The 25643-nt window shown below is 39.4% G+C and overlaps 1 protein-coding gene across 2 annotated transcripts in view; it reads left to right on the top strand.

Moving 5' to 3' along the window:
* The window catches only part of ROBO2 (roundabout guidance receptor 2), an 875524-nt gene extending 854430 nt beyond the window's left edge, over positions 1-21094 (top strand). For both annotated transcript variants that reach the window (XM_054517862.1, XM_054517859.1), the window contains 4 exons: positions 1279-1449; positions 7823-8086; positions 13143-13244; positions 14341-21094. In XM_054517862.1, the coding sequence (XP_054373837.1) occupies positions 1279-1449; positions 7823-8086; positions 13143-13244; positions 14341-14345 (542 nt within the window). In that variant the 3' untranslated portion in view covers positions 14346-21094. The remainder of the gene's footprint in view (positions 1-1278; positions 1450-7822; positions 8087-13142; positions 13245-14340) is intronic.
* The last annotated feature ends 4549 nt before the right edge of the window (positions 21095-25643 follow it).

A 25643-nucleotide genomic window follows, 5' to 3' on the forward strand; every position in this document is an offset into this window, starting at 1 on the left:
GCTGCATATTACTCCCAGCTAGGCTTTTCTAGATCAGGTTGTATGTGACAGCATGTTGGAAGTAAGCACATCTGTTGGAAGGTTTTACTGGAAAACATAACTCCCTGCAGGTTAGACCATGGTCTAAGCAAACCAGAGGATAAAAATACCTCCTTCCTATCATGGGCCCACTTGACCAGAAAAATAGAAGTCACCCATTTTGCCACATTCTATCATCTCTTACATTATTTGGGCCCACAGCAGCACTGAAAGAGCAGAATTTTGGACTGGCTTGTGCATTTTACACTGCAGATAGCATTTAAATATGTAAGAGTTTTAATTACCAATTCTAAATGAATTAAGATGTTAGCATCTCCAAAATTTCGCAGGAACGACATACACATGAACAAAAGAAAGTCAAAGATGGTGATTTTTAGTTTTCATCAGTTATCATTTAATATGAAGTCTAGTTAACAGAATAAAAATATCAGAATAAGAGGAAGTGAATGTAGTAAGTGAACTGTGTTCTTTAAATTCTGAGGCTTTGAATCATATGCTCCATAGAACAGCATCAAACATATTTCTTTAAGAGAAAATCACACAGCTTGAATAGTGTGTATATACATATATATACACACACACACATATCTATATCTATGAGATATAAAACGATATATAAATAAATCTGAGGTCACAATAGATATTTTTAACAAATAAAAGTACTGAAAATTAACTGGAAAATGTTAGCATTTAAATATACCTCCATTTTTATTTCTTGAGAAAAGAGAGCCTTTAAGTATACAGTGCTACAAAGACACATAGCTTGCAAAATCAGTTATGTTTATCTCACTGGAGTTACTCCAGACATACAGTGCATATGGGAGCCCCTAAAACGAGAACCTGGCTCAGAAAACATGAAAGTGGAAGGCAGGAGGAGATAAATTTGATATGATTGCAGAACTGTTTTCCTTCCCTGTTCAAGGCTGAGGAGTTGTTATGACACATCTGTTCAGCACACAGAGCAGGTAGGAGTTACATGGCATACAGTAGTTTTATCGCAACAGATGGAATAATTGTAATTATAGAAGTTAAAGACAAAAGAAAGCCAAATTTCCTACTTCACTTGCTGTGGTGTGTCTCAAAGCAGTTGTTAGCAGTGGGTACCTTGGGGGGACACTTGCCTGCCTCTGAGAATTAGACCTGCTTTAATATTTCAGAGCAGACACTAATAGAACAGCCCATTTCAAGGCAATAACACTTTTTCTTCTGGTTTCTCTCTTTTTTTTTCTAATTCTTTAGGCAAAGCATATTCTTCCTCTCAGAGACCTCGGCCAGGCAGTCCTTTTTCTACTGACAGCAACACGAGTGCAGCTGTCAGTCAGGGTCAGAGGCAGAGGCCCACGAAGAAACACAAGGGCGGGCGTTTGGAGCAGCCCGCTCTGCCTCATCGCCGCGAGGGAATCACGGACGGTGAGTGCTGGGCAGGGACACCTGCAGCAGGCAGCTGTGCACAGAGCCATCTTTCCAGGAATATCAATTCAGGAATATCAATTACTGCTCCGGTGGAGTTGGGGTCCCCAGGTTGCCGTGTGAGCCATGTTGGAGCTCTAGCCGTGCGGGGCTTGGGTGAGGGTTGGAGGAGCCTTTCCCCATTTCTGCTCTGGATATGTCATCATCTCTTAGGGTTTCTGAGATCTCAATATAAATCTTACCCCAAAATGACTGCATTGCACATGAGTTGACATTGAAAAATGGCCTGTAATTTTACATTTTATGAAAGAACCCACCACTAGCAGTAGCTGTATATATGAATCTTTAAGGAGAAGCAGAGAGTGGCTCCCACAGGACTTGTTTGGTTTGTGCTGGTTTTGACAGACACCCAACAGCTACAGCAACATGTGCCATGTTTTCCCATGATTCTGCCTCACCTCTTGTCCGTGCTGCTCCAGTCCTGACATCCACTGACCTCAGTGACTGTGTCTCCCTCTTTTACATCTCCACTTCTCTCTTATGACTACTTCCCATCTGGAAATTTCAGGCATGTCTGTTCTGCTCTTCTAATAATTAAGATCAGCTCTTTCTTCCATTTTCTTTGTCTACCCTTCTTGAGTCTCACAAAAGACACAAGTTAGTTTTTGAGTAAGACTGGATAGGAAGGTGACCAGCTGGCTACCTCCCCCTCATTTCTTCTGATCCCCTGGCCTTGCACCTGTAGGTGTTGAAATGATCAGAGTGTTCACTGAAGGGATTATTGTTACATCTCTTGCTCTATGGCTCATTCTCCCTCTGATATTATTTGTGGAAATAGCTTAAAGTAGCTTAGACTCTGCTCCTATGGATCCAAGTTCCTTTAAACATTATTTCCCTCCCCTTGTGGATATATTGCAGAGGTCTCTCTATTACACAGATCTATTGAATAGATGTACCTATGAGAACAGTAACTGCAAATTTATGGATGTCACTTGTAGTGGTGGCCATACTCTTGCTGTACATTTTTTGCTAACCCTTCTGAGTGCCATATCCTGTCACCCTGAACTGTGAGCATCTTAGGCCACAAATTCTGTGTACATGTGAGTTTGTAGTCCTCTCAGTATGGTGGACACTAATCCTTCTGCTTCTGAATACTGTTGCTACAGAAGTGTTTTACAATAGCGTGGATACCAGAAAATTAATGGGGATCCAGTTCAGGTCATGAGACAGATGGAAGTGGGGCTCCTCAGAGAGTGACTCCATCATAAAATTTGGCATTGTTTTAAATAAGCAAAAGAGATTCAATTTTAAGATTCATTTAAAAAGAGGAGACTCCTATTACTTTATATTTATCCTTAATAAAATACTAATCTTACTGGAGTTTCTTTCATATATTTAAATCAGAATACCAACGATATACCATTTCCTTCAACCTCTCAGACATGGGCAAAACCATAACAGCTTTTGGATGCCATTAGATTAATATTTGCCTTTTATAAACCTAGTTAAAATTCTTGCTATATGTTGCAAAAATTTATAATGTCCTGGAGCAATAGAGGAACAGTTCCCATCCTGTATTAACACAGGAACAAACAAACAAACACAAATGGAACAGTTTTCCGCTCCAACTCCTACTGAATATGAGTCATTAAAGTGTAATGTCAAGTCTGAGTCATAGTTAAATTTGCAAAAGATCATTTGTCAATTAAGGAAGCTAGAAGTTGCTGCTGCCACCTGCATGTATGTAAACAATTGAATTTAGGAATCTCTGGTTCGCAGAAATTAAAAATGGCAGCTGGGTGCTTTCTGGGGAACATTGCAATGAACTTTACCAAGACAGACAATATCACTATGCTTAAGCTATAGCTAGAAAGAGGAAGTAGGAGAGCCTCAGATAGGTCCAGCAATTCCAAGCCCTAATCCAGGTCAGTCCATTCAGCCCTGGGCCATCCTGATTTCTGTGAAAAGCATCACTATACATTTTCTCTGTTTTTTCTTATGTCTCCAATCCATTGCCTTATAACTGCTTCCTCTTGGATTTGTCTTGTGAGAATATACTTGGTTTGCCAGTTGTTTTCAAATTCCCAAGTTGGATGAGTCCTGGTATCCTGTGTTTAAGTCTCATCACATACCGGATGTCTGTCATTTTCAATTTTCATTGACTAAGAAAGCTCCAGCTTTCTCTGCCCATTCCCACACACATCCTGAGTGCTTCCTCCTTGTTAACTGTAACCATGTGGGACAGTGCAAAAGACCTAAGAAACTGTAATATTTAACACATAGCACACACATCTCAGACTGTGTAAGCACTTGAGGCCTCAACTTCATGCTTAGATTTGACAGCAAACCACACAAATCCCCTAAAACCCTGCTTCTTCATTTCCTTCAGCTGCAGGTCAGAAGCCTCTAGAGACTTACTCTAGATGGAGTCTTCATATTTGTCTTGCTGAACAACTTGTTTTTTCACTTCCACATCCTGAAAGACTATGGAGACAACAGCAAATCCGCAGAGGAAGAATATGTTATGAATCCCTCAGATGGTCAAAACTTTCATTCTGAGCTCACAGTCCACCATAAAACAAAAACAAAAATGGAAAAAAAAAACCTGCAAACAAAAACCTGTGGGGTTTTAGTGTTAGAGCTCAAGGAATAATTTGTTTTCCTAGCAACTATGTAGTCATGAATAGCAAAACAGTAGAATCTGTCATATAGTTTGCAGCACAGTAACTTTGTGACTGAAGTTAAAAGCCCTTCCTTAATGAGCATGATATGCAAAAAAAAAAAATCAAAGAGGAGGCAGAAGGGAAATATGCTTAGAGTTTGAAAAGGAGAACTGGAACATAAGACTTATGTTACCATGCCTTGCTACTCACTTCCTACTGTGTGTTAAAAATAATTTTTAATGTTGAGAAAATACTTACCTTCTGATGCTATAAAGTGTTTCAGGGGCTTATTAAATGTCACAGTAATTATCTCTCCTATGAGAAAAAATCACTGACACAGGTAGAAAGGTGTGTCCTTACAGGTTCTTTAACTTGCTGCCTTTTCCAGTTAATAATGAGAAGCTGTGCCAAACCTTGACTGCTGCCTGAATCATTTAGCCAATGCTCTGCCTTCTAAAGAAGGGCTGGAGTAATCCCAGACTGAATATCCATCTCCCCCTTATCAGGCACTCTGATGTCCTACAGCTCCTCAATCACAGTCCCTCCATTACTGAATCAATAAGACCATCACCTCCCCACCAATGTACTTATGAATTGCCTTGCAGGTTTGATAATCCTGCCATTAGAGGCTTCAAAATGAAAGTCTGGATGACATCCTACTGACCTAGAAAGTTACTAGCTCAGTGCAGGCTTTCAGGTATTTTCTCTACCACCTGAAGGATAAATGAGATTTAGATGGAAGCAGGGTGAATAGGTGTTACCACTCTGGGTATCCTCTCTGAAAATCCCACTGAAGTCCCTACATTTCTAAATTCAGAACTTCTCTTAAGGGATTGACACGATGGAATGCTTGACATGATTGCCTTTATGTGGTAATCGGTCTTCCTCTGAGGATCTGGGACTTCTAACTCAGCTGACATCTGTTACCCCTTTAGCAGGGGTAGAAAAGCCAAGGCAAGACAAGACTGCTCTCAATGGTGTCTCAAACTCATGACTCCAGATGGGATCTCTTGATCAACCCATCAGAAAATGGGTTTTCTGATGGGTTGATCAAAAGAGAGCAGAAAATATTTAGTAATTTACTAAGGCAAAAGATTTACAATGCAGGATGTAAGTAGTAGAGCAAATCAAAAACCACATTTCCAAATGAAGCTCCCTTCCAACTTCTTTTATTAAAAAGGACAGGTAGGTGTTATGTGGCTGTCAGCCTGAGTAAGGAGGTGAAAAAACAGTTTAGTCAGGTGATGTTTGCCTACAATTAGTAACTGTTCTTACAGATCTTCTCAGACACTTGTAACACAGTTCAGTAAGTTTCTACTCAGGCCAGAGCCAGTTAATGTTAATTCCAAAGTACCTGTAGTTCTTCTAGAATTCTATGAAGCTTCATTGCAAGATACATTTTATTTTTCTCTTCAGCTCATCCATAGGTTTAAAGCACTCAAGGAAATTTACAAACATGGTTTTTCATTTCACTTCTATACATAAGTCAGTCTTTATGCTTGTTTTGTGGATGGATAAAAGCAATAATCAGGTTAGCAGTAGATCAACACCGTAACTCTACAGTAATTCCAGGAGTTGCAGCCAGCTCTAGAACATGCAGTATAGTTTAAGTACAAGCTTTCTTTCCTTTTAAGTATCTAATTAATAACAACTATTAGAGAGCAATTTCTGAAGTAGGGTAGTCTTTTTAAACTTTAATACTGCAATAATTTAAACTTTTTTTTTTTCTGTGTTACTACTTGAAAATTTTGCTTATATTGAACGGTAAATATTTTATCTGGGAAAATTGCACAGTCCCATGTCATGTTATGGCTGTGTTTATTGGAGTCAATGCATCTCCACAAAGTGCTTATAAATCACAACTTCAGTGATCTCTATTTCAGATTGCATAAGCAGATGCCAGTGTTGTGGTTCTGTACATTAACTGGTTATGATGGCAATAAAATCAATTATAAGAAATGCCACTTTGGAAGCCAGCACTATAAAGCAATTTTAACATTGGCAAGCTCCCATACCCTCCTGCTTCCACCTACAGTAACTCAAGTGCAGTCATTGTCATGAAAGGTCGCATCTATATTCATAACGAAAAATTTCTCAAATAAATTAGCGCTGAACATAAAGCATGCACCAAGCTCTTTGACAGATTATTAAAAGGCTGCTCTCGCCAGAGGGTGCTTATCTTAATCTGGGGCACAGCACTGCAGCTGTGAGCAAAGGCACAGGAGCATCACTGGGCACAACTTTTTTCTCTTTGAAACACAAATAACCTGCCCATCTCATATTTCTGTAAGAGATGGTGTTGACTGGAATGACATCCCAGCAACTTTGGAAGCATTTTTGCTCCATCTATGAGGCATAAGTATCACTTCTTACAGCAAGGACATGAAAAAAATTCTATGTAGCATTATATAAAGCATTATATAAAGCTGGATTAGAGACTTTGAAATCAACTCCCTCCAAAGGCCTCCTGACCAATTTATAAAATGAATTTCAGTTGCACTAGAGTTATAAACATCAGACTTCCCTGCAGGCAAAACAGAGGTTTACTTTTCCATGCCTGTTAGTGAGCCAAGTTCAATTCCTTGATAAATCTTCACAACACAGTAAGGTAGAAAGGACTAGAAAACAGGTCAGACCCAAATCTGTTGTAAGCTAACACAGGTTTTTGTGAAGTTGGTGTGGCTGCAGAGATTTACTTGGGCTATCCATTGCCCCAGAACAGAATTATCAAAACTGTTCCTTGTAAAAAATATGTATATGATGTAGAAGAATTTTCATTATGATACTAAAGGTGCTTCTATTTTCTGATTTTTCTTTTCTTTTAAATAATCTGGACTATTGAGTCTATTATATCATTTACATGAAAAGTTGCATTTAGAATATGAATTATCCTGAGTTTATAATTACCTTGGGTCATGGACTCATTAAAAAAGTGCAGTTTTTGCCCCCAAAAATGTATTTAGAAGGTTGACCTTCAATTCTACAAGCATCTTAGTAGTCCAAGTCACAAACTTGAAAAGGACAGAAGTTGTTAAAGACCAGGCAAGTGTCTTTCTGTTAGCTGAAATTGTGTTTTAATTGGTTATATTTGCAGGACTGCAAAACTTAAGAGTGGCCATCCTCTAGTGTCTGAAGAGTCTAGCTCTTCATTTCATTGACTAAAATTCTCACCCATTGTTTGCTGGTTCCCGTTAAACACATTGGTCTGAGACGTACTGATGCTTTTTCAATGACAGTAGGTTTCACAGTCAATTTTTTCCCAATATTTGTGGCATTTTATTCATTTTGATGAAGTTGTATGTTAGACTTTGAGTTTACACCTCGAGCTGAAAGTGTAGCCCAAAGCCAGGATGAAGCAAGCCCCACTAGGGTGGAGGGAAATTGTCAACTGGCATGGATCAGTTTTCCACAGCCTTTCTTAATTCCTTGTTGTTACTGAACAACAAGGAGTTGTTCAGTCCCATGCTTGGAAGTGTAAGTCAGGGCTCAGAGCCTATGGTTTTTTATGGAAGTTAGAAAGAGGTAGAAACACAGAATAAAGAGCTAGCAGAAGTCAAAACCCTTTTGTGAATAACATGAAATTTCCTCCTTTTAAAACCTATTTGGTGGCTCGTACCGTTTACGAGGCACTTTTCAGCGTCGAAAACAGACCTTCTGTTCCAAATGAAAGAAAAAAATCAGTTCACCTGAATATTATTCACGTTTTTTAGATCTTCCACCACCACCCGACCCGCCCCCCGGTCAGGGTTTAAGGCAGCCCATAGTGCCCGGCCAGCGCGGAGGCTCTGCCGAGAGGAAGGGGAGCTCTCTGGAGAGGCAGCACGCGGCAGCCAACGTAGATGACACAAAGAGCTCCCTGGACCGGCCTGCTAGGACATCACTAGAGTGGCAGCGGCAAGCCCAGGAGTGGATAAGCTCTGCAGACCGCCAAGAGGATTTCAGGAAAGCCCAACACAAACAAGCCTTCGGATCAGGTGTGTGCGCGCTGCACCAGCCGAGGCGAGGCAGGGGCTGTGTCGGGAGCCAGGACATCCCTCTGGCTGTCCTGGATGGCTCGAGCCCCTGCCAGGGGGATCAGAGACCTTGGCACAGAGCCCAAGACCCCCGTGCCTTTGAATTTGACCCATTTTGACCCATTTTACCACCTTTATATGAAGAATGACAAGCCACGAAAGTTTAAGTAGAATGATAGCTAGTTTGTCACAGGGTGAAAAGTAGATTTTTGAGGTTTTTAGAATGGGATCTCAAGATGGAGGAATTTGGGCTTGTTTTGTCCTTCTTTCTCCTTCTTCCTAGCCTCCATGTTCTGTGTGATGCTGGCACTTTTGGATTGGTTTAAAGTAGGAACAAACTGTCTAACATAGGTGATAGGTATTGGAAAATAATTGTAAATAATGTGCACGTAGTTTTTAGTATAAAAAGACAACACACCCCTGAGGGCAGTCAGTGTGCCTCTGACTGACCTGCTGAACAGACCTCAGCAGGCCAGGGGAAGAATGTTATAGAAAAGAAATTATAAACAACCTTGAAAACCACAGCTGGGCAATCCTGACTCCTTCTTCGACTCCCGGGCTGGGAAAAGAGACCTGTACATATCTCGGGGTCACTGTGACCCACAGAGATTCCGAGAGGGCTGCTCCACCCCTTTGCTGAGGGGTTCTCTGCCTGGCAGGGCTCTAGGGTCACCTCACACCTCTCTGGGAAAGTGCTGGCGAGGGTCAGGCTGGAAAATAAGGAAAGGCAAAGTGAAATGAGAGCTCGTGATCCAGCTATCTTCCCTCCTGCATCGATGAAATCTCATTAGCACCTGACTCGGTGCACTCTTTGCAATGTTCTGGAAATTAATAATGTTCTCAAGAGTAGCGATGGAGAAAATAGGAACAATTTCAGGCCCAGCAGGGAAGGAGAGAAATTTTTAGAGTATCTTTTGTTAGATGTATTTATTTATACATATAGGGCCATATTTTCCAGTTCTTTCAACCTGCTTCCAGGTTGGCAGCAGTTTTCACGTGTCTGCAAGAAGGCTGATCCTTCTAAACTACTGACATTCCTTTCAGCTGCATTAAAAACCCTCTCTTCTCTTTATTCCAGGCTATGACAAAGTAGCATTCATCTCTTAAGCCCAGCAAGATGACAGCACAGGTTTTCACTTTCATACAGGACCTGCACCTTGCCCCAAGCTGACTTTAGCACCTAAATGGATTTCAAGTCTGCACAAATGTGCACAGGAGGGGATGCTAGGCTGGAGCTGGATTTCTACAATATTCACAGTTTCCCTCTCTCAACCTGACCTCAAGTAAAAGCTGCTCTTTTATCCCAGGGCGTTTTCTTTAGCCCATTAATCACCTCATCCCAGTGCAGTGCTGATTAGAGTGATACAGGAGGACAAATAAGATTTAAACAAAAAATTATACTGAGTGTGAAGTTTTTTTGTAGGGTTATACTGTTTCTTCTCTTATCTATGTAGCTCCCACAGTTACACTAGATGTACTCTTGTCATCCATATTTTTATTGATTTTGTTCACTCTTAAAGCTCCTTGTTAATCTAACACACTAGTGCCATTGACATCCTATAAAAAGAAGAGCAGTGTGCAGACAAATCAGTCATAGGGACAGGCTTTACCGAATAAAGTTCTCCTAGGAAAATACTGCTACCTGTATTAAAAATTTAAATATTTAAAATACAATTCACATTTTTAAAAATACCAATAATGGTACTGTTAAAACCCCCTAATTTGTTGGCCGCATAAACAAGTGAGTGGCTGTTCATGTCCTGAAATCACAATGTGAAATCACAGTTTAAAAATAGTGTGTGAAATTCATGCTGCTTGGTGAAATGGCAATTTTAATTGCAGTTTGGAAGATATACAAACACATAGAAAATAGCCCAAATATGCCTTACACTTCTCATTTCCTTGGAAATTATTAAGGGTGCTTCTCTGACCTGCTTACAAAGAAGTCCTTTCTTTTTCCTCTGTATCACAAGCGTGTAAATAGAATTTGTCATTTATTCTGAGATGCAGAGCTTATACAGTAGTAAAATTCCCATCCTGCAGGACGTGCATTTATCTGCCCATAAACAAAGAGAACTTGATCTTGACACTTCCAATACCCTAAACTGAAGGGGTTACAGGTATCCTGTTCTTGTCAAATTCAGGATGCCAAGAGCAAGTGCATATCCTTTATGCATAAAAAAGGATGCCTCTAGGAGATGCTATGAGTTTATCCTGGTGTGAGGAGTTCACAAAGTTTGTGCACAAGACAGGCCAGGGCTTCATATCTCTCTGTCTGCATTGTCATTCCAGCCTTTTGCACTGCAGCTTTCTTGCTCTGCCCTCTTGTCTCTAATAGATTTTAAAAAGGCTACTCTTGTGCGTGATGCTGGTTTATATCACTGAATTTGGGTGGTTTAATAATATCAATTGTGCTTCTTCCCTTTATTAATGGCATAGTTCTTGGAAATCCATTCTGTCACAGTTTTCAATGCATTTCCAAAAAAGAGTTGCTAGTATTAGTTAACAGCTTCCAGAAAATAGATGCAACTTATGGGATTAATTTCAGATGTTACCAAGCGTAAGAGAAATTTTGAAAGTAAGACCTTTAGTTTGAAGTTGAACAGAATAAAAATGTGGGATCTCTGTTTCCACTGGTTGCTTTCAGTATAAACAAGATCTCTGAGTTCCTGGCAGTGGCTTCATTGTAGAACTGGAGTTAAAGCACATCAAATGTGACGTTCTCAGCTGCCCCCCTAACGAAAGTGGTGCTAGATCAGCTTACAATAATTTTGATAGCAGGAAAAGCCTTTTGGTTATTTTCTGAGGTATAGGAGCATTGTTACACACACATGCTGATTTCACAGGGGCTAGAATTATATCTTCAAATTAATGGCTCAGTATTTCAAGGAGTAAGGCACCAGCAAAACCTCCCCATATTCTTTGCAGGCCTGGACATGGGGCACTGTTTGGAGAGTTTAATAAACGTGAGCCCATTCTCAGGACTGAAGACAACTACTTTTCATGTGCTAGAATGTTGTGTAAAACCTAGCCTTTGTTTATGTCACAATTCCTTATTTTATGGATTATGTTTATTTCTGAGGGCACAACAGATAATTTAACATACCATATGCTCTATAATGATAATGCACTTTATATTTATTCATGGTCGTTTTTCCTCAATATTTCATTGAACCCGAAGGAGGCCTTATCCTGAGTCCACCAGCTAGAAAAACAAATCAATTGACAATATATGTCATCTTCCAACTCTTTTGCTATGCTAGTGACTTTTGTTTTCATCCTTTAAAAATGTATCCAGCTTTCTGCTGAACTGATTTATGCCACTTGCTTTATTGCTGCCTTAATGAAAACTGTTCCATATTTTAGCCAGCCTTTGGAAACCAGGTTTGCATCTGACTCTATTGTTAGGTCTTGATGTATAAAAAAACAAGTAACATAATTTAGGATAGACTGTGGCTGTTAAATGCCATTTTACAGAGTCTTTCAAGCATTTCTTTTTTTTTTTTTTTCAGCAAGGACAGCACACAGTCATAGTACAAAACACTGATAATGCCCTTACATCCTGCAGCACAAATATTCTGGTCCCTTGGCAGGACCAGAGGGAGATACTTTGGCAGGGAAAGAAGTCAACTGCCTGCCCTCTTCTGCAAGAGATTTACCTTAAAATCAGGCTCAGTTCAACAGCAGCTCACGTGGGGAATCCCCACATCCTACTCTCTTGTGGCAAATAACGATATCCTGCATTTCTTCCACAAATTTGTTCTCATTTAGCACTTCTCTAAGTTAATTATGCCTCTGCTACAGTCTTTGCAAAGGCTTTGCTTTGTGAATAAAAGCATTTCTTTCTCCTCTTTCTTTCCAACCATCCCCACCTACTTTTCTTTCTGTGTTCCTGCCCATTGTCAAAGAAAGTCCATTTCTCCTCAAAAGGTTGTTTAAGAGTGAAGACAATTGGAAAACCAAAATAAAGAAAACCCTTTGGACCTAAATTCCCTTTGAAAAAAGGCAAGATTCAAGCAGTAGAAATCCCACCGATTTCAGAAGGGACAATGCTGTGTTTGAGGTTAGGCATATATACTCATGTTCTTTCTTGACTCAAACTATATTTAGCAAGATCTCTTTCTTCAGCTTCTGAGAGGGCAAAAGTGGATCATACGCAGCAAAGAAATAAAATAGTGGTTCTACTTCAGTGTTAAATCAGTTCTGCTGTTATGCTTCTTAGATTTGGATTATTACAACAATATCTCCAGGAAACTCTAATCAGAAGTGATGTCTTGTTTTACTTCATGCTATATGAGGACATACAGCCTTATGCCTTATTGCCATTAATCCTGCTTTTGAAAGCAGTTCATTATTACAGGTCTTCACAGAAAAAGAATCCAAGTGAGCAAAAGTAAGCCTTTTGCCCATAATGGAACATGAAACAAGCTACAGGATTATTTATCTGCTCCAAATATTACAGCTGCAATGTATAATATAATATTTTCCAATGTAATTCAACACCAGTTCAAAAAAAAATTGCCAGTGTACTTTGCATCGTTAGAAATTACTGAGTTGCTGGAAGCTAATTAAATTAGCTGATATTGTCGTTCTTTATCTAAACTGATTGGGGTAATGTTGCCATAATTTAAGCTAAAGAAAAGGAAAAAGCACATTTATGTAGGCTTGAAGCAAAAATCTAATCATAGCTTCATTGTTTTGGAAATTGCATGTTCACCTATTTTTATTAAAGTATCTATGATTCATGATCTCTTATTCATAATGAATCTAGACATCTTATAATTAATACAAACTGACTTAGGAGTTCACAAGGAAGCAAGATTTAAATTCATACTGGCTTCTCTGTCCTTGGGATACAACTCTTAGTTGTGTATTTTCTTATGTAAAATTGTTATGCTATAAAGCAAGAGAAAAGACAGACATGAATTAATATGACATGCATAAATGAATAGCTTGTTTATTCCTACTACTCCTAGGACTTCATTGGTATTTATTTTGCTTTGTTTTGCTTTTCTAGAAGAGGCACTCGTACCATATAGTAAACCCAACTTCCCATCCCCTGGTGGCCACAGCTCTTCAGGAACATCTTCTTCTAAAGGATCAACTGGACCCAGAAAAGGTGAAGTCTTGCGAGGGGGTCACCAACGCAATGCCAGTGACCTTCTCGATATAGGCTATGTGGGAGCAAACAGTCAAGGACAGTTTACTGGTGAATTATGTAAGTTTACCTCCAGCTCCAGTTAAAACTCTCAAATAGATAAAAGAAAAAGATTATAAATCTCTTGTGAAGGGAGTAGGAAGTTGTGTGTGATAATCAGATTAAGCTTCGTGCAGGTCTTTTTGCCTTCTGAGGCGTATTGCATGTGATGGCAAACAAACGTCGTCCTTCTGTTCCTTGCTTTGGACCAGTTCAAACCTGTGTAAGCCATGCCAAAGTTATCTACATGGTACATCTCTCTGTGTGTAATGCTAGTGAAGCATGGGAAAAATTGAGAAGGAATTCTAGTAACTTGGAATTTTTTTTTTGGCAAAGTGTAGTGTGCTTGTCTTGGAAATGCCAGTGACAGATTTCCTCAGCCTTCTCCTTAATTTCCTGTTGCTTGATGAGAAGTATTCTCTTAGATGGGAGGTCCTCTTTTCTTGATTGTGTACCCCAGGTTTTCAGTTTTATATCTCCACTTTTTTCCTCAGCATCCCAGGGCAGGGAAATTGTTTTCCAGATTTGTTTCCTATTATCACTCAGTATCTGTTAAACTTTTGATGAAACTGTGTTGATGCTATGTAGGTGCTGGCAGTACCAGCTGCCCAAAGGCTTGACTCTGTTGTTTGAGAAAGAACATCAAAACCCCAGCACACTCAGGCATACTGGTGTGTTTAATAAACTTATTAGTGGTCATAAAAGCAGTGGAGCTGCTGGCATGTCTGCCTCCTCTTGCTGCAGCCAAACCCTCAGCAGCTCCTGGCAGTTACTGCCCTGTAGCTGTAAGAGAGCTAATGGTGACCCAGGAGCCCTGAAATGTGCAGCCTCAGATATGGTGTTGGTAAGTGCTAAATTTTAGCATCCCTCGCTTTTCATCTTAGAAGCAATTAACCCTGTTCTCACAACCTATTGAATATTCATTCTGTGCTGCAGTAATATTGCCATAGGCTTCATTTTGTGTGGTTTTTTTCTCCTTATTACAACCTCTTTCTCTCTCTTTTGTTTCTCTCTATAGAGTAGTTGAGAAGACACATTGCAAGCTGCTCTGATGGACCATCAGGTCTGAACTCATGGAAGTGATGACACTAAACAGTGCAATGAACATTTTCTTTATTTATGTACTATTAAAAGAACTGTAAATGCAATGTAAAGACACACAGCCACACATATCCCACAGATACTTTACTTGTGTTCTTCTCTTTAATACACCATCCACCTTAAGCTATTCCTTGTCAGGAGTATATAAAAAAAAGAAAGAAAAAAAAATCACCCTCCAGGATTAAAAGGATTTCCTTCTGTATATAATTTCTTTTGTTGCATTGCTATGCAAGCTCACCTTCTTTTTAGCTATGTTCATATTCATGTCTGTTTTTACTGGTCTGTTGTACTATATGTGAATTAATAGGCTGTGGTGCCATATATTAACTTTTAATTGTGTAACTTTTATGTTTAAAGTTTGCACTGCAATTTTATTTGGTGATAAGCACAAAACTCTACTCCTCATGACATGAAGAAAAAAAGAGACTGAATGTGTGAAGAAGGTTTACATCCTGTAAGCTACTTTGGATGTAAAGGAGTATGTTAGGTGGTTTTCCATTGGGGTGTAGAAATGAGAAAGTGACAGGCAAAACTGATGTCAGTGAAGACATTAGAAACAGATTTAAACCTTTTAAAATCTAGCAACATAGTTGCTCTTCCTATTTAAGAAGGGGTCAGAAGTTGGAAGTGTGAGATTAAAGAGTGAAAATGAAAACTAAAGGTAGCATGAGATGGCCTAGACCCTTTCACTAGAGTGATACCCTTAGTATCTGCTTTTAGCCATCCCATGCCACTAAGGGGAAGAAAAACAAACCTTGCTACAAATAAAAGAACTTTAAGGTGTTTCACTAAAGCTGTTTTTATTTTTCAGTTTTAAAGGAATTATTACCCTTTATTTCTCCAGCCCAAAACATAGGACAGAGATTTTTCAGGGGAAACAAACCACATAAACACAAGGAATACCTACTAAGATAAGAATGCAATTTATTACTAAGACATATTCAGGCTGCTTCCAAAAAATCGAAATGTCAGAGTATCTTATTTCATCTTTCCAATACATGTACAGTACGATAGAGGATAAAGCTGCACCACTGAAATTCATGACATTAATTGTTTTGATGCAGTCTACACAACCCTTTCTGTTCCATACCTGAAGCCTGCAAGAGCTGAAGTTGGCTCCACTAAATTTGTAGCAAAATGTTCAGGTTTTGGAAGGAAAGCAATGGTCAAATTATTTTTGACTTGCATTAAGTATATTTCTGGCAATACAATGCATCCAAAAAAGTTGCATATAAGTAAAGGAAATCTTTGACCTGTGTTTTAGTGAGTGGCTTCAAACTCTACTATGATGAGGAAATAACGCATGTTTATACAGTTTTTGAATAAACCAGACTCTGTAAGTGGACATTAATGACAGCATCCTGTCTCTTCATTAATTTTCATGACTTTGTCCAAGTCTTCTTTACCTCTCAAATCTCAAAGAATAAATTCTCAAGCTTTTCCTAGATTATTGTGTGTGGCTAACCCACCCATTACTTTGATGCTTAATTTAAATATTGCATCTTACAGCTTATTTCTGTTAGTTATCTGACCATGAACACAAGTTTCCATTGAATACCCTTCTCATATAACCAGTCTATGTTGTTTTATATTTTGCCTTGGAGCTCACCAGTATTAAGAACACTTTTTGTCATGGCAGAATCTTAGAAAAGTAAATTACAATGCTAAGTATGTGTTGCTTTTCATTTCATTAACTTGTTCCATGATAAGATAAAACACGACAGCCATCAACTATAACTCAGCACCATTGAATATTGAAAAATGCTAGTTAGCTCCCTTAAGGTCAACATGTGTTATTTAGCTAGTTACAAACAAAAAAAAAAAGTTGAGGAAAAAAAGTATGAATTTATTTACATATGTGACCAATGAGTATATGCCATTTTCCTGCTTGTTAAAACACTATAGTGAAAAACATAACATAAAAATGTGCAAAAAAGTTCAAGTAAGATAAAGAATGCAGCATAATTACATGTGCCTGGTTTTTATTTTGGTATATACCATATGAAGAGAAGACTATTCAGAGTACAATTCAAATTTAATTCTCTGGAAAACATTTAACTCAGTCACTGATAGTTGTTTTTTCCCCGTTTAATTCAAAAGCTTGTGCTGAGCTTTGGTGGAACACCTTACTCACTCTGTTCTATTCAAAATTCAGTATCTTTAGAGGTTGATAAAGCCATTCCAATTACTTTCAAATATGTGTTTTATCTCTTCCACTGGAAAGTAAATGTGTGTCAGTATTAAAGCTGTTCAGTACCATGATATTCACTAACTTGTCCATCTGCTTCTGTACATTTTTGTTCATTAATAATTTGCTTACAATATTACATAAGGTGTTGTTGTGTATGGCAAAGTGTCTCCATTATCTTACAGGTGATGTCTCTTCTTTTTTTTTTTCTCTCTCTTTTCTATACAGTGTACTTCCAATGAACCACAGTACATATTTTTTAAAATGCCATTTAATTTACTATTTTAAAAGAAGTATTCTTCTTTTTAAAAAAAAAAAAAAGAAAACATTTATTGTGAATAATGTGTTTAAAGAAAAGGGATGTTGTGGCAGCACTTAGAATTGTTTTTTAATTTGTTTTTTTTTTAAAAACTGTTTATTGGCTACAGTTTGTTCACGAAAAAGTATGACCTCTTAATGTGTTTCATTGGTATTGTTAGTGCAGCAAAGTTTAATTGGCATAAGAAGTTGGTTAATAGTACTGTTGAAGTGTGTATTGTATATTTACTGGGGAAAAATAAAACATATTCACATTTCAAATCTATGTTAAAAGACCTTGAGTAAGGAGTCAATATGTGAAAGCCCAAACAGGGAAAATCAGGCAATAATAACATAGACTGAGCTATAATCATCACTGTCCACTTACAGGTGACAAGGAACATTTTATACACTGTTTTTTGAACTAAGCTACGAGCCAGTGGTGTACATTGCCTGTCCTAGGGGTTTCTGTTTAATGTCCTGGCTCTCCTGGAGCAGTTGTACCTCTGTGATTACACTGATACAGCTATTCCAGTGAATATTCTGCTTATAACTCTTCCCTCAGTGTGGGGCAAGCCCTGAGGAGGCACAGCTGGCTCTGCCTGAAGCCCACAGAGCAGTGGATGTGTAAAACCTGGTCTGAACCCTCAGACCTAGGGTTTGGTACTGGTCGAGCTACTGCCAACCCAGTACAGAATACCCCAAAATGTTTGGATAGGTCAATTTTTCTTGATCTTTGTGCTGAATACATGCTCAATTTTAAATGCAGGAGGGCTGAAGGACCAAATAATGAATTGTTCCATGTGCTTCAGTGGTGTATTGCTGTATGGGCAGCCATTTCAGTGATGCAAGGATTTCCTTTTTTGATGTTCCTTTTTTTTTTTTTTTTTCCTTTATTTCTCAAGTACATACCCAAGTCAGTAAACCTTTAGAATACCTTTTGGTTGTCACCTGAAATGCAACAGAAACACCATTCCTTGGGAAAAGCACTAAAGATAAGGTGCATGGAATGTTTTTAAGTATGTTAATTTAGCTGCACACCAGTGCAAAAGGAAGACATGACTGTTTGAAATAATTATGTGCTGGTTTATGCTTGCCTCAGCCCATGCATTGCCAGCCACGAGAAGAGGTGTGTACTGAGGCTGAGAAAGAGTCCTCACAACTGAAAGAGGAAAGGGAATAGGGCTGGGGGAGATTTTGGCAGGAACTTCAATTTAAAAAAGAAAAAATTACAGGCAGCTCCTTTGGCTTGTCTACAATTTATGCAGTTTGGGGTTTTTTTATGGTAAACGGCCTTGTGGAGTTTTAGCAGGGGAACTAGAAAGAAAAAAGTTGACCTTTTGTAAAGATTGGGGGGTACTTCTTTGCTGAGGGAGGATTTTTTAATTTAATTTTTAATTTTTTTAACACATGTTTTGTGTTCCATCTATCTGGAGCACATTAGCTAAAAAATGAGTTGTTTTTTAAAATCATGTGGGGAGCGGACGATTCATTTAGGAGGCAAATTCAAATAGCAGGGAAAAGGGAAAAAGTAATACTAAAATAAGTAACACATACTGGTTTAGAAACAGCCAAGTCCACCACAGTTTCACATGCAATTTTGAACAGTATAAGCAATGATGTGTATAAACTTCATTGCTTTTGCTTTGCATACAAAAAATAATTACCCAAAGTCCATAGGAGGCCTAGATCCTCGGGACACTCAATCTGGTGCTTTGTTTCAAATGTGTGGTTAATCCAAGCTGGTGAGAGTGGAGAATGCTCAGGGTTGAACAGCCCTGGCTGCTCATAGCCCAGGAAGGCTCCAGCAGAGGAGACCTGGTGGCTTCAGGCTCAGTGGGTCTCAGTGGATCCCAGGCAGGTCAGCGCCTGGAGGAAGGTCACATCTCTGAGGATGGAGTTTTCAGGGCAGGGAAGGTTTTCAGTGCCTGTGGCACCACGGGGGTTTGCATTGAGCTCACTTGGGTGTGTCTCACATGTTGGGACTGCCCTCCCTCAGTTCTTTCTCAGTGCTCTCCTGTTGTGCACTCAGTGCTGGTGCTGTTCCCTGCATCTGGGGTGTCTGGCAGGGGGGCTGCAAGAGCAGAAGAGCCATGGAGGTGCTCTGCATGCATTGAGTGGCTGAATATATTTATTAATTCAGGGGGACACAGGAGAGCAGTGGCAGCAGACACCTGCTCTGCTGTGTCTAGCTGGTTCCCCTCTTCCCTCCAGGACTGAGCTCCTTCCTGCCCACACTCCTCCACCCAAATTCTCAGATACAACTCAGAGATGTCTCATGGGACCCACAGGAGATGTAGGGCCATGCCTACATGCACAGTATTGGGTATGTGGGGAGAAGTAGCTCTGAGTTCCACAGCTGGTGTGAGGACTAGAGTCCTCTTTGGCCTGACTGTATTTAGCTGTGTAGCTACATCCAGGAAGACCTGAGCAGAAACAAGTTCCTAGAGCAGAGCTCAGCATTGCAGCATCTCTTCTGGTATGTGGTTCCTTATTCAGTCTCTTGTAGGCAGTCCTGAGTTCACTGCTGAGTTCTCACCAAATCCTGAGCACTCAGATGGTTTATGCTGAAGAGTGAGGTTGTTCCTCTTGCTGTAGGAGAATGGAATAAAAAAAACCAATCAAAAACCAAAAAATGCCCAAACTTAAACCTTTCACTTTAATACAAAGCTTTTAAAACAACGTTCAAAAATCACAGAAAACAGCATTTCAGATGTATGTTTGACAATTTTTTTCTTTTTCTTGGTATTTTGTTTTGGCTACCATTGAAATGATCCATTGGTCTTTTCAGAGCTGTAACACTGTCCCTGCACCCCCCCCCCATCCCCTTCCCTTGCATTTTCCAGTACTTTCATCTGTAAAGAAGTTATGGTAAAGAATAATGGCATTTGTGTACTTACATTGTTCTAACTTTAAGCAACAAGGTGCACAGTTGCATTCAGTTCAATTGATCTAAGCCAGATGGGCACAAAATATTTGTGGGGTTTATTTTCTAAAAAGGCCTGCTATTTGTGCTGATATTTGTTCCCCATTCATGCTGATCAGTGCATCTTTTGCCTTCAAGGATGCCATTAGTAATTCTCCTTTGTGTTCAAAAGCAGGAATCCATTGTGCAGCACTTGGAGAGCCACTCGGATGCAGGTAAAGAATATAACAGCTTGAGCAAGTGCTAATTAGAACCAATTAAAGTTAATTGACCTCCTTTGGCAGTAAAATGCATAATAGAACTTGCTCTGTCCTTGCAAAATGGAGATCTTGCCTCTAAGCATAAGAGTGAAGCAGGGTTTCATGTAGCAGCCCGTAGTAATTATGTGGGTATAACAACCAGGAAGCTGCTTGCTACAATTTGTTCCAATAACTGAGCTCTACTGTATCAGGGCAATGCAATAAAAGTGAGATTTCTTCTCCAGTCTATTTAAAAAACCTAATTTTTACAGAGCAAACGAGCATCCCAAGATACCGATACTAATCTCTAGGAATGAGCTGGCAGAAAAATAGAGTCCCTTTTCTAGGTAAGTAATGGTGTGAACATTAAAAAAAGGCAGTTTTACACCTGCTGGTTGGCAATAGCCCTGATGCTCAGAGGTTGCATCTGTCCTGGACAGTGGGGGAAGCTCTGGCAGGCCTGCACTGGTGCTTTGTCTGGGTGAGGGCTCTGCCCACAGTTCAGAGGGGCTCCCCACTGAACCTTGCCATGAGGTTGCCTTTGGCAGACTTCTGTTGGAGAAGGGGCACTGGCATCCATCCAGCTGAGGTTTGTGGTGCTGCAGGACTACACCACTGCCATGGGCAACACCATGGACATGGTGAGAGGTACCCAAATAAAAGAGAGAGAAAGAGCAGGGGACAGAGTGAAGGGTGGGAAATGCAAAATTGTATGAATTCAAAAGCATCAGTGGTGGGTGCTAAACTATACATCGCTGTGAAAAGTTGAAAAGCCATTTTTATTAGTAAACCAGAACTGATCCAGTTTCCATGACCATGCTTTGATGACTTTTTGCTTGGCAGGAACTGAATGCGACTGATTTTGCTGCTAACTTGGCCTTACTATGAACAGCAATAAAGGTGTTAGTCAGGTGGGGACTTTGATGTGACCAGTAACATCACTCTCCCTTCAGGGAATGTTCTGTGCTGGCTTGTTAATGAATTTCTTTCCTAATGAGTATCATTAAAAACCCTTTGATTAGCTATTTGTGTGAATGCCCTTCCTTTTTCCTCTAAGCTGCTACTTGCACGAGTGGCAGCAGGATTTTGCCCTAGGCAGAAAGTGTGCAGCTCTATTCCTCACCTCATGAATACAAGTCTGAGGCAAACAGCAACAGGAAAGAGGGTGAAAAGAAAAATAAGAAAAATTAAAGAAGACCTCACGGATGAGTTGAAGTTATTTTCTACACATGTACAACCTGAGCAGGCACCAGCATTCAGATGGGACTGTCATTAGGGGAAATGAAGAGCAATAGGTGGTGATGTTGAAGCATGCAACAATAATTTACATACACCTCGAGTGCCAACAGGCAGAGAAACAAATAAAGCTATAACCTGGGGAAAGGGAATGCCAGAGACTAAATGGACCGCAACGAGCAAACAAAAAATGCCATGTCATAAAATGTAGCAAAAAGCCTGGAAAACAAAATTAAAAACAAAGCAAGGCATTTCAGATCCAAGGCACCTTAATGAGATATTGATGGCACAGAAATTGCCTACTCCTATGCAAGACAAAAGAAGACTGAGAAACACAAAAACAATTAGGAAACAGATTTGGCCATCTAAGGTTTAATAGAAAGAGATGTGGCATAGCAAAGTACAATTAATCACCAATTGCCTGAAACACTTGGCTCTCCCAAGCTACTGCAGACCTGTCTCCCCTGCTCCCAATCTTAAAATGACAGTCACCCACTCCAGTTTGTACTTAAAATAAACCTCTGCCATTCCTTCCCCAGTCCCTCAAATCTCCCAGTGAATTGCAGACACTGATAAATAAATATTTTGTATTTACTCTGCTGTCACAGGCTTCAAACTACCTTCAGTCTACCCACCCCCTTCTTCCTTCTCTTTTCCCACCAGGCATAAACTTCATCTGCATATTTTCCACCTTGTTGTTAGGCACATAATGAGGCTTTTCTATTTTTGTCCTTCTTTGCCCAGAAAGCTATCTTAGCCATGTCACACTCAGGGATGTATAAAAGTTCACTTTATATTATATCTATGTGGAATATGAGGTTTAAGTTTAAACTAGGTCACTGGGTGCCTTGAGAGCATTTGTAACTAAGGGAGAGCCACTGATTGATGAGTCCTGATTTGAGTGGCTCAGCCCTGCACTCAGAGCCTGGGAAATCCAGGGGAATGACCACAGTTGCAGAAGGATTCTGGCCATGTGTCCCAGCCCATGTCAGGGGGAGCACAGAAATGCACCTTAAAACAGCTGGAACAGTAAGTCATTCTGAACAGTGATGACCTGCAAGTACATCATGGGTCTGGTGAAATCTGTGGAAAAATTTTAGTCTTTCCTTTAATCAAGATGAAGGATTCATTTCTGTCATGTATGGGCAGATTTTTGCTCGTCAGAGGACTCCCTTTCTACTCTGTGCACTTTGCAGCCTTGGGACACGCAAACACATTCTGATTTTCTCTACACAAATGTCTGGGTACATTAAAAACCTGTTTCCAAATAGGGGGCTTTGAATTCCCTTCTGTTATAGGTCATATGCTCCTTTAGATCTTTTGAGGGTTACCCAAACCCCAAGTGATGTCACAAACACTTAAAAATACTCAAAGAATAACCCTTTCCATATTTTCACATACTTTGCAGTCTCCTCTAGACCCATAAGGGAGAAGAGGTATGATTTTCAGATTTTCATTGCTGATATGTTCCACTTCTGATTTCATGGAGGGATTTAGGAGGCATGATTTTAATAGAAACTGATGTCAATTAGTTAATTGGAAACTTAAGAGTAAAAGTACTAGACCTCTGAGATCTGGTAAGTACCTTGTACCCTAGCTGAGAGTAAAACCTTTCAGTACTTGTACAACTACTTTTTTCATAATTAATTTGATCACAGAATTACAGCATTTGGTAATATTTCTGATAGAGTTTTCTGGGTGAAGAAACTTTACTTTGAAACTGAGTTGCTCTGATGAGAAACTCCTGCTTGGGCCAGTATAGGGAATTTTGTGGGACAAGGGAGTCTCACATGCCTTTATAGCTGTAGAACACTCTTGGGAAAAATACCAAAAAACCAAAACAAAACAAAACTCCAGGTAAACTCAAGCACCCTTTCACGAATACATGTCATAAGCCAGGAAATGTTTGTTTTGGCAGAGGTGTCTTTGTGCCTGCCCTGGCACCTCACTGGTGACACTCAGAGCTGGAGCAGCCATGGGAGTGGAGGGCAAGGAGAAGAAAAGGAAAGTGAGGGGAGAATAAAAGGATATGCAGTATTTCAACAACAGGACAAAAAAATAATTCTTCTTTATGTTTCTAGACAGTTCTGTAGCACATTATGGAACTAGTACACAGAAATTCTCCTTTTGCCCACAGCCCATTCTCTTTCTTTAGATTTGGATGAATTTAAATACTTGCTCAGAAAAGGAAATTACAGAAAAAAAAACACCCTTACATTAAAACCCAAAACAATGTGGGTCTGTTCTCAGTGCAGGCCTCTGACTATCAATTTTAGGATGTGTCAGTGAATTGATTATCGTTTGTAAACTGTTGCTAGTGCTGACAATAATAATGACAGGATTCTCTTAATTGGTCCCAGGGAACAAAAAAAGAGACACAAAATTCTCCTTTTTGTTTTTTTTTTTTTTTTTGTTTGTTTGTGGTAAATAGATGCTTTTTTTCCCTGTACTACTCAATATTTTTGTTGTAGTCTTAAGGGTGTTTTGAAGCATCTTATGCTGTTCACTTTCTTAAATCCGTTTATTAAACTGAATGTGGTTGAGCACGAGGCTGACATTTGGTGGTTCTCCCGCTGTTTCTAATAGCTGCAGGGTGCTCATTTTTGGAAGCAGTTTTATGATGCCTTCTCTGCTTTTGCTGGCACATATCATGCCACATAGCTGAAGCTGGAGCTGTCAGGACAGCGTGTCTCTATTTAGCAGACCATTGTTTGTCATCGAACAGATATTCTTGGAGATTTTTCAACTATAGCATTGTTGCCAATGGTTAAAATTTCAAAGCTTCATAAACGACTGTGCACAGGAAGATGAATCCAGCTGGCAAACTTTCTACTTTTACGAGTTTTGTAGAAGTCATCAACAGGGGAGCCAATAATTTTCACTCTCTGATGAAGCCTTCATTATGGAGCATCTGAAACCTTGTTGTAATGTGGATGACTTTGACATTATATCTGCAGTTATGTGCTTGCACATCTATTAGCATTCATACAATGGGAACTGAGCACCACAAAGAGCCCCTGAAAATAGAGCAACTAAATTTTCCTCTGCTTTTATACAGCGTACAGGTGTAGGGAGGTTCTCTCATGTTATTTACAATGTCTTTGTCAGATTCTTTTTCTTTTAATTTCTATGTATATAAAACCTGTCAAATGTCAGCACTTGTAACTATCAGCTCTCAATAAACACAATCTACAGGGAAGGTGAGTCATGTTGGGCACAAAAAAGAGTAGGTAATGAACAAATGCATAATGAACAACTGCAAAGGAAGGTCAAGTTGGTCCAAGACACTTTCTGTGTTTGTCAGATTTAATTTGAGGTTTTGTCTGTGCACAGATTCAGGAACACTTGTCACAGGTGCTCAAGGCATGCAAAGAACAACTACAGTGAATAATAAGCTTATTGTGCTATAATGGTATCATAACACCTGAAGCACCCATGGTAGTTGTTGTTTCATCCTTCTTCAGCATTGATTTTTTTATTCTGAAATGAAATTGTTACAACTTTGACCTGCTCGTGGATTCTGTGATACTGAGGAAATGTTAGTAACTTTTTTCCTCTGTTCCTCTTCTTTTTTTTCCTTTTTTTTTCTTTTTTTTTTTTTCTTCTACTTCCCTGCAATAGACTCACATTGATCTTACTTGAGGTGTAGCCTATTATCAGCACAATCCTGCTGATAAAGTACTCCTGGATGGCTGCACTGAAAAATAGAAACCAAAAAAACAATAACAATTGGCCAGTGCTACTAAAAGAATCTGTATCTCCTGGTTCTCTTTACAGAACTTGAACTTTTGTCAATTTTCACATCTCTTCAGAAAGGAATTTCTTATTCAGAAAAACAAATAAAGTTTTCCTTCAGAGAAGTAGTTTGATCCAGGCATTAATTCACTGCCAGACAGGATCTTATCCTTATCCTTGCACACACTTTTAGCAGCATCTGACCTACAACACTTCCAAACAATAAGTGGGGTTTGCTCAGAGTGCAGTGCCTGTCTCATCCTGCTCATACAAGCCACCTGGACCTTCCTTACTCATGTAATTAATTTTTCACACCTCTGTTCTTAAATTTATTATTTCCTCCCATCTGGACTGTAGCATTTTTAATGTATTCTGGCTTCAGTATTCTTATTTTTCTTATCTTCAGTTATCCTTATATTTTTTAAAGTATATGATTTTGTTCTTTGATCCCCCTCTGCTTTTTTTGCTTAAGGAAAATCAGAGCCTAATGTTCACCCAGAGCAGACTAATTTACAGGTTGCCTGCACCTATGTACCTGTTAAGATGCCTGTTGCCACTTTTACAGGTGTATCTGGTATATGTTCAGATGCTCCTTCCTT

Source organism: Molothrus ater, chromosome 2, assembly GCF_012460135.2.
Source record: "Molothrus ater isolate BHLD 08-10-18 breed brown headed cowbird chromosome 2, BPBGC_Mater_1.1, whole genome shotgun sequence".
NCBI classification, from domain to species: domain Eukaryota; kingdom Metazoa; phylum Chordata; class Aves; order Passeriformes; family Icteridae; genus Molothrus; species Molothrus ater.